The sequence below is a fragment of the Eriocheir sinensis genome, chromosome 12, assembly GCF_024679095.1.
Source record: "Eriocheir sinensis breed Jianghai 21 chromosome 12, ASM2467909v1, whole genome shotgun sequence".
NCBI lineage: Eukaryota > Metazoa > Arthropoda > Malacostraca > Decapoda > Varunidae > Eriocheir > Eriocheir sinensis.
The window spans coordinates 18850831-18860830 of record NC_066520.1 but is presented as its reverse complement, the minus strand read 5'-3'; the positions used below and the strand labels follow the sequence as shown (position 1 = coordinate 18860830).

The 10000-nt window shown below is 40.2% G+C and overlaps 1 protein-coding gene across 4 annotated transcripts in view; it reads left to right on the top strand.

Moving 5' to 3' along the window:
• The window catches only part of LOC126997550 (protein espinas-like), a 154980-nt gene that overhangs the window by 61517 nt on the left and 83463 nt on the right, over positions 1-10000 (top strand). For 2 of the 4 annotated variants that reach the window (XM_050858715.1, XM_050858716.1), the window contains exon 2: positions 1-373. This exon is cut by the window's left edge and continues 1040 nt beyond it. The exons of the other annotated variants lie outside the window; for them this stretch is intronic. In XM_050858715.1, coding sequence (XP_050714672.1) covers positions 81-373 — 293 coding nt within the window. In that variant the 5' untranslated portion in view covers positions 1-80. The remainder of the gene's footprint in view (positions 374-10000) is intronic. 4 annotated transcript variants of the gene reach the window in all.

The following is a 10000-nucleotide window of genomic DNA, read 5'->3' as shown; positions in this document are numbered from 1 at the left end:
CTCAAAATAGTACAAAGAAACGAACTTAAACTACTATTTCTACCACTACTACTACTCCTACTACCACTATCACCACCATCATGTCACTCCACCTAACCTCTCCTAACAACCTCGGCACCGTCCGAAACGACACATCCAATCTACTGGTGTGTAACAAATGGTGGAAAGTTTGCTTTACCTACGGCGACCAGTACAAACAATACCGCCATCTGTACTCCAAGAAGACACGGCTTGCCACGCTCAGAAAGGAGGAGGAGAAGGAGAAAGGCGAGAAGGGCAAGGACGAGAAGAAGGAGAAGGAACCGTTCGTGTGTCAAGATGGCCCAGTGGTGCTCAAAGGCCTGGAGAAGTGCTGCCATCTGGGGGAGATTGGGTGAGTTGTGATTGGGTTGTTTGCTGTGTGGTTCATTGGGGTTAGGTTGTTGTTGTTGATTTTATTGTTTTTATTACTGGTATTTTGGTTGCTTGTGTTCATTATTATTTCATTTTATGTTATGTTTTCTTATTTTACTATTCTGTTATTTATTTTTGTTCTTAGTGTGTTTTCTCTATTCTTTTTTTATACTTCTTTGGTATCGTTTTCTCCTTATTAGTTTTTATTTCTTTTACATTGCTATTTCTTAACTCTTATTGTGTTCTGTATTTCTATTATTCTTGTCATCATTATTATCATTACTGTTCTCTTTCTAATCTCCTTTCATTCTGTCATTATTTATATTTATATTATTATTGTTTCTATTTACTATTATTTCTATTATTATTACCATCATTGTTTTTCGTGGAGTCAAAATGCAAGAAATTCCTTAGCTTCATACTTACTTCTTTTTTGTCTTTATTCTTTCGTGATAAAGTGGAGTTCAATTCTAAGTAAACGCCAATTCTTTCCTTTACGCTCCGATTCTCCTTCTTCTCCTCCTCTTCCTCTTCCTCCTTCTCCTTTTCGGTTAGCACTTGATCGTCTTTCTTTTTATTCCCATCCCTTTTTGAATCCCAAGGTCGGATCGGATTCTTCTTCCTGTCAGTACTGCTTATGTGGCGAAGCAATCTCTTGTTCTTTTAAGAGGAATCGAGGCCTCCAGCGTTGATTTTACCGAGATCGAACTCTATTAAAAGGAACTGAGGCCTACGAAGCTGATTTTAGTGGGATCGGATTCTCTTGGTCTAATATTTTGCTTGCTTCCATGATTCGTTTTTTTTTTTATTTTTTTTTTTTTTACGAATGCTCCGTTTTCTTTTCCTTCCCTTTTTTTTTGTTTTAGGGGAATTTGTTTCGATAACTTCTTGATTTTCCTTTTTTGTTTATTTCCTTTCTTGTTTACTTATTTTTTTCAGCTCCAGTTTTTTTGTTTTTCTTCTGTTGTGCTTTTAAGTAAGAGTTGATGTTGTTTTTCTTTCTTTTTTCTTTCTTTTTTGTTTTTGTTTTTTTATTTCTTGTTTTGCATATCCAATTATTTTTTCCAGATTTTTCATTATTGATTTCGTTATTTGTTGCAACGTGTTTTTTTTTCATTATTTTCTTCTTATTACGTAACCTGACGCTGAGAGAGAGAGGATATGGTGTACGATGAGTTGGATGAATAGGAAGGATAAAGAGGAAGTAGAGGAGGCAAAGAACAAGAAGAAAAAATAAAGCAAAAGGAAGGGAATAAAATATGAGAATTACATGAGAAAGAAAAATGCCATACAGAAAATGAATAGAGAGGGAAGGAAGATGAGGAAAAAGAGTAGGAGGTGGAGGAGGAAGAGGAAGAGGAGCAGGAGGAGGAAGAGGAGATGGGTCCGGAGTGAAGTCAAGAAGAAAATGAGATTATCCTTAAATTCTCAAATTACATCTATAAGGACACCGAATTCCTCCTCCTTCTCCTCCTCCTCCTCCTCCTCCTCCTCCTTTTCCTTCTCCTCTTCCACTGTCTCTTCATCATTTCCTTCCTTATCTTTCTCTCCTTCAGTCTAAGGTTACTCTTCCTCCTCCTCCTCCTCTTCGTCTTCCTCCTCTTCGTCTTCCTCCTCTTCCTCCTCCTCCTCTTCCTCCTCCTCTCTCACTTCTCTCTCTCTCTCTCTCTCTCTCTCTCTCTCTCTCTCTCTCTCTCTCTCTCTCTCTCTCTCTCTCTCTCTCTCTCTCTCTCTCTCTCTCTCTCTCTCTCTCTCTCTCTCTCTCTCTCTCTCTCTCTATATATATATATATATATATATATATATATAGATACGATAGGCCCATTAGGTAGGATCTTGTTACGGTCTGTTTTGGTGATGATAATGTGCAAATGTGTGTGTGTGTGTGTGTGTGTGTGTGTGTGTGTGTGTGTGTGTGTGTGTGTGTGTGTGTGTGTGTGTGTGTGTGATATTATTGTGCTAAGCCTCCTTGACGTAAATGCAAGAAGCGAACAAACAAACACACACGCACACACACTCGACATGACATCCCCAACACTTGATGTACGTACGTGTGTGTGTGTGTGTGTGTGTGTGTGTGTGTGTGTGTGTGTGTGTGTGTGTGTGTGTGTTGTCTGTGTATATTTCTTCCTTCATTACTTTACAAACTTTAAAAAAAATAAAAGAACGAGAGTTAAAAATAGAAAGAAAGAAAGAAAAAAAGAAAGAGAGAAATTAATTAAAGAAAACAAGCAAAGCGGAGAGAGAGAGAGAGAGAGAGAGAGTAGAAAAAAAATAACAAATGGAAGATGACAGGAGGAAAAACCAGGTGTGTGTGTGTGTGTGTGTGTGTGTGTGTGTGTGTGTGTGTGTGTGTGTGTGTGTGTGTGTGTGTGTGTGTGTGTGTGTGTCGCTATCACAGTTGGCGATCATAAGCGACCCTAATTTTGCTCTTTTTACGTGAGAATTTCTTTGTTGTTTGTGATATAGTGTGACAGAGAATGCGCGCTTTCCCTGTCCCCCCATATCTCTCTCTCTCTCTCTCTCTCTCTCTCTCTCTCTCTCTCTCTCTCTCTCTCTCTCTCTCTCTCTCTCTCTCTCTCTCTCTCTCTCTCTCTCTCTCTCTCTCCAGAAATTTATGTTATTGCGAGAGAGAGAGAGAGAGAGAGAGAGAGAGAGAGAGAGAGCATCGAATCAATCCTGCACACCGTTCCTCGTGATGTATAGAGCGAAAACGTGATGTAATTGAGCAGAAATTTCTCCCCTATGACGTTCCTAGCGGCAAGATTCATGGGCGAGAGTTGGTCTTCCGTAATGGGCTTTGTTGGGTCTTCCTGTTTTGTTGTTATTGTTGTTGTTGTTGTCTTTGTTTCTGTGTTATTATTGTCGTTGTTTTGTCTGGTTTTCAATCTTTTTATCTTCCTGTTCTCTCTTTCTTTCTAACTTTCTTTCTCTCTTTCTTTCTTTCTTCTCTCTCCTCTTGAGTTCCAGCTCTCTCATCTCTTTACTTTGTCTCTTCTTTCTTTCTTTCTTTCGTTATATCTTTCCTGTCTTTCTTTTTTCATTCATTTTCTCTTTCTTGCTTTCTTTCTTTCATTCTTCCTTCTCTGTTATCTTTTTCTTTCTTCCCTCTTTCTCTTTACTTCTTTCCTTATTTCTTTCCATTTTCTCTGTTCCTTTATTTATTTTATTTTATTTCTTCTTTGTGTCATTCCTTTATTCTTCGTTATTTCTTTCATTCTCTCTGTCTATCAATCTGCCATCTTTATCTATCTATCTATCTATCTATCTCTCAACATCACCATTCAACGACCACGACTTAGGCACATTAAAAAGCGATGCCATTTACATAGTTTCACGCTGAGGGGCTAAAAGGGTTGAAGTAGCAGTAGTAGTAGTAGTAGTAGTAGTAGTAGTAGTAGTAGTAGTAGTAGTAGTAGTAGTAGTAGTAGTAGTGGTAGTAGTAGTAGAAGTAGTTTGATTAAGAAGTCTATTATTTTTTTCTTTTGCATGTAATTCTTGGGTTTTGACTTCACTTCCGTCTTTCCTTCTTTAATTTATGGGTTAAAATCATGTGTGTGTGTGTGTGTGTGTGTGTGTGTGTGTGTGTGTGTGTGTGTGTGTGTGTGTGTGTGTGTGTGTTCCTGAAAGCATCGTTGCATAAAGTATGATAATCTTGCAGCGGAAAAGTTGATGTAAGAGAGAAAGAAATCCAATCTCTCTCTCTCTCTCTCTCTCTCTCTCTCTCTCTCTCTCTCTCTCTCTCTCTCTCTCTCTCTCTCTCTCTCTCTCTCTCTCTCTCTCTCTCTCTCTCTCTCTCTCTCTCTCTCTCTCTCTTTTTTCTTTACTGTTTACCAAGACCTGAAATCATATATCAACACGTAGTAACAATATTATGCTTTAAGGAAACATAAGATCCATTACTAAAGAAAAGAAAGACGTATTAAAAAAACAAAGAAAAAAAAACAATAACCAAGACAGCAGTAACACGCTTCATACTTATTTGTTTTTCTTTTACGGTGAATCAGAAAACAAAATAAAACAATCTTCGAAACAAAATAATACCTCCTGAACCGAATAAAATAATAAATGCTAAGAGAAAATGAGGAGCAAAGTCACACATTCAACACCACTAGCACGATAAAAGTATAAGGTCAGGAATCCGTTGTGAAAAGTGCAATAAGGCGGGTGGGGGAATCCAAACCCAACAAAACAGAAGGAAACAAAAGACAGTCGCCTTAACAGTACGAATGGATTGGACTTGTGTAAACGTACTCCCGGACTGCCTGCACCGCCTGTCTGACTGCGTCCTCCGTGTAAATATATAAATGTAATGAAAAAGAATAGACGAATGAAACTGCTCCCTCTTTCTCCTCCTCTCTCTCTCTCCCCTTATCCCTATACTAATGGAATTGAATACTTTAAACAAAACTGCACTGAACATTAACGAACATAAACGAAATGAAAAACAATAGACGAATGAATATGCTCCCTCTTTCTCCTCCTCTCTCTCTTCCCTTATCCCTATACGAACAGAATTGAATACTTTAAACAAAACTGCACTGAACGTTAACGAATATAAATGTAATGAAAAAGAATAGACGAATGAATCTGCTCCCTCTTTCTCCTCCTCCTCTCTCTCCCCCCTTATCCCTATACTAATGGAATTGATTACTTTAAACAAAACTGCACTGAACATTAACGAAAATAAACGAAATGAAAAAGAATAGACGAATGAATATGCTCCCTCCTTCTCCTCCTCTCTCTCTTCCCTTATCCCTATACGAACATAATTGAATACTTTAAACAAAACTGCACTGAACGTTAACGAATATAAATGTAATGAAAAAGAATAGACGAATGAATCTGCTCCCTCTTTCTCCTCCTCCTCTCTCTCCCCCCTGATCCCTATACTAATGGAATTCAATACTTTAAACAAAACTGCGCTGAACATTAACGAAAATAAACGAAATGAAGAAGTATAGACGAATAAATTTGCTTCCTCTCCTCCGCCCCCTTCCATTTTTCTCTCTGCCTTATCCCTATACGAACAGAATTGAATATATACTTTAAACAAAACTGCACTGAACATTAACGAAAATAAACGAAATGAAGAATAGACGACTGAATTTGCTCCCTCTCCCCCTCCCCCCTTCCATTTTTCTCTCTTCCTTATCCCTATACGAACAGAATTGAATACTTTAAATAAAACTGCACTGAAAATCAACGAAAATAAACGAAATTAAGTAGAATAGACGAATGAATCTCCTCTCTGTCCTTCCCCTCCTTTCTCATTCTTCCTTATCCCTCTACGAATGGAATCGAATACCTTAAACTAAACAGCACTAACCTAACGATCTTACACCCCTCCTGACTGCTTCTTCGGGGTAAATATATAAAAGTAATGAAAAGAATAGACGAATGAATCTCCTCCCTCTTTCTTTCTCCCCTTCCCCGTCTCCCTACACGAATGGAATTGAATACTTTAAACTAAACTCCTGCCTTCAGTGACTGCTTCGCCGGGGGAAATATATAAACGTAATGAAAAGAATAGACGCCTGAATCTCCTCCCCCTTTCTTTTTCTTTCCCCCTCCCTCCTCTCCCCTTCCCCCAGCCACGGACAAATGCGCATCGTCGGTGCAAGAACAACATTGACTCAGCAAACAAAGGCGTCTGAACCCCCAAGCCTAGCATCTCTTCGCTTCCTTATATCTTGTGGCGATTGCGCGGGTCCTATGCATATATTATTCTTATTCTGATTCTCTCTCCGTCTCTAATTCTCTCCCTCCCTCCCTCTCTCTCTCGCCCTGACTCAAAGAAAATAGTGTATGCGCAAAAAACATGATGGATGAGTCTTCGTGATACACTCCATCAGTGGTTTGGTCTGACGTGGCCTCAGTCCCTTCCCCCCTTGAAGGCCGCCGCCCCTCACGCTCTCCCGGGCCTAGGACACCAGATAGAGAACGAACTGGCATTGCCTTTTGAATTATTTTTTACAGCTAGGGAGGCAACTCAAGAACAAGAAACTAAAACAGCAACAAATAAGCCCGCTAAACGCTTCTCCTACAAGTGAAAACTGAACGAGAGGCTGAAAGACGGGTCAATTTCGGGTGATGAGGCGTCTCGACACTCTCCTTATGAAAGAGTTCAAGTCGTAGGCAGGAGGAACTACAGACGAAGGAAGGCTGCTCCAACGTTTACCAGCGGAAGGGATAAAAAAAATGTAGATGCTGGTTAGCTCTTGCATAAGGGATTTGGACAGAATAGGGATGAGCAAGAGAAGAAAGTTGTGTGCAGCCTGGCCGCAAGTGTGGAGAAGCATGCAGTTAGCAATCGTAGTGGAGCAGTCACCATGAAAATATCGATAGAAGATAGAAAGAGAAGCAACATTGCAGCGGAATTTAATTTAAGAGGTAGAAGATTAATAATAAGAGGAGGGGAGTTGATGAGACGAAGAGCCTGATATTGGTGTTGGATACTGTATTACATTTACCCACTCTTTCTTCAGTAGGATCGAATACTCTCGTGTTTAAAACTTCATGGCGTCAGAAGCTCCATTAATATAGATTAGTGTATATACAATTTTCTTCTATTAATGCTGATTGAAAGCCCTGTGTGAAGGAAGATCCAGTCCTCCTTGTTGTCCGAGCAGCAGCAAATGTCAACAGGTTTTTATTTCACAGAGGATTGAATCTTACTTAAAATAGTATATGGAAAAGAGAGAGATTTGCTTTATTCACTTATACTTAAAATTCCTCTGCTCATACCTGACTGAATCCCTTTTTTGCGTGCGTTCGACGGGTTCCAACGCCCTCTCCTCGTTGTTGATAGGTGGATTTATAGACGCGTTGGAGAGATTATTAAGGGTTTTTGCGTCCATGATTGAATTCCTTATGTGTTGGATCCGATTCTTTTTAGTGTCGATTCAGAACTTACGCGACAAAATTGTGACTCACCTTCCAATGTTTTTATTTTCTCCTCAACAGTTCTTCTTTAGTATTATTTTATGGGCAGATAATATAGTTATTTTATGTATCACTTATTAAGGATTTTCTGTTATATGCTTTACTAAATTATAATAGAAGGGACAACTCATTCACTATAAAAAAACAGTATTGAGAGTTAGGCCTAAGGAAGGGAAGAGGAGGAGATGTGGAAAGAGGAGAGAGAGAGGAGAGAAAAGGAAGAGAAGAGAATGGAAGAAATGGTGAAAGGAAAAGAGAAAAGGATATGAGAGAGAGAGAGAGAGAGAGAGGCCTAATTATCTCATTTTCTGCCTTTCCTTAAACGGATGAGGATTGCCACAGAGATAATGAGGGTCGGTAATGATGGTGATGACGGTGGTGATGGAGGTGGTAGTAGTAGTAGTAGTAGTAGTAGTAGTAGTAGGAGGAGGAGGAGGAGGAGGACGACTGCCTTCACCATCACCATCTTCATCATCAACCGTTCAGTGTGTGTGTGTGTGTGTGTGTGTGTGTGTGTTAGGCTTGGTTACTTTCTCTCGTGTATAAACTATAGGGCGAGGAAAGTATAAACGCACAAGAACGTGTTTTCTCCCTCAGCATATAAGGGTGAGAGAGAGAGAGAGAGAGAGAGAGAGAGAGAGAGAGAGAGAGAGGAGGAAATAGCACAGAATCGAAAAATACGTAAATATGAAGTCAGGTAAACACACACACACACACACACACACACACACAACCAAAAAAAAAAAAAAAACAATAAGAAAATAAATAAAAATAAGAAATGAAAACGTTTCTCTAATCTTCATCAAACTATCATTACCTATTTTTTTTTTTTTACTCGTGAAGTCCCACATTAAAATTTTTCACCCTTCATTTCCTAAGCGTTCGAAAAAGACATAAAAAAAAGATAAAATAAATAATGTACAACAGCCAATATTAATCCTCCTTCTCTCCTCTCAGACTCTCGCTATTCACAATTATTATATTATACACACTTTTACCTTCAATCCTTCTTGCGTTCTCGTCTTTGGAATTTCACTTTGCATATATCCATTTTATTTTCGCTGTCCTCCTCCCCCTCCTCCTCCCTCCTCTCTTCCTCCTCCTCCTCCTCCTCCTCCTCCTCCTCTGAGTTATGCATCTTCTTCTGAGCATATTGTTTTGTCTCTCCATCTTTTCTTCTTTGTTTCTCTGTCTGTTTGTTTGATGTGAAGAGAGGAGTGATGATGTAATAGATATAGATAGATAGACAGCTAGATAAGGTTAGGTTAGATGAGGTTAGGTTAGGTTAGATTTAGGTTAGGTTAGATAGATAGATAGATAGAGAGAAAGTAAGACAGTAGGATAGAGAAAGAAAGAGATTTATATAAGGTTGTAATGATAAGAGAGTGAGAGAGTGAGTGAGTGACGGGCTGTAAAGGGGAGGGAGAGAGAAGAAAGAACGGAGGGAGAAAGGGAGGGAGAGAGAGAGGGAGATATCAAAGAATAACATGACTTTGGAATGTGGGAATTCACTGACCAACAATGTATGACAAAAATAGGGTTATATATCCACACACCTGTCCCTTCCCTCCCTCCCTTCCTCCTTCTCTCCCTCCTCTCCCTTACCTTTCCCTCCCTTCATCTCCCCTCTCTCCCTCCCTCCCTCTCCCTTTCATCTTCCCCTTCCTGCGTTCCCCCTCTTCTCTTTTCATCTCTTCTCTCTCTCCCTCTCTTCTTTCTTCTCTTCTCCCTTCCCTTCCTTTACTCTCCCTTCCATTTCCTTTCTCCTTCCTTCATTTGATATTCACTTCTTCCTATCCTCCTCCTCCTCCTCCTCCTCCTCCTCCTCCTCCTCCTCCTCCTCCTCCTCCTCCTGCTCTTCCTCCTCCTCCTCCTCCTCCTGTCTTTTGTGTGTCAGTCTTTGGTGATTAGAAGGACAATAGATGGAAATGTTATATGTTTTTTTTACGCTCTCTCTCTCTCTCTCTCTCTCTCTCTCTCTCTCTCTCTCTCTCTCTCTCTCGTAGTAGTAGTAGTAGTAGTAGTAGCAACATGACCTATCTTTTCTCTTCTCCCCTCCTCTTCCTCCTCCTCCTCCTCCTCTTCCCTTCCTCCTCCCTTCCCCTCCTCCTCCCCTTCCATGTCTCTTGTAGGAACGCTGTTGTGAATAAATCAAGTCCTCTTTACCCTTCCCTCCCCTTCCCTTCCCTTCCCTCTCCTTCCCTTCCCATATGTCATCCTCCCTCCCTTCCTTTTCCTTACCTCTTCATCCCTTCACTTCTTTTTAGCTTCCCTTCACCTCTTTATACCCTTCCCCCCCCCTTCTCTCCTCTCCCTCCCTTCCTTCTCTTTCCTCTCCTTTTCCTACTTCCATTCGTCAATTAGTTTCTTTCCTTCCTTTTCTTCCGCTTCCTTCGTGCTCTTAAACCTCATCTCCCTCTTCAATTTTTGGACCAACAATTTCCTTCCGTCCGGGGCCAAGCAATACAAAGAGGAAGGGAAGTATGGGAGTGTGTTCAGGGTGACATTCATTTTCCTTCATCTTATTCCCCTTCACCTCTTGGACCACAGTTTTCCTCCGTCCGGGGCAAAGCAATACAAAGAGGAAGGGAATATGGGAGCGTGTTCAGGGTGACATTCCTCTTCCTTCTTTCGGTCATCAGTGTTTTAGATGTTTTTCATT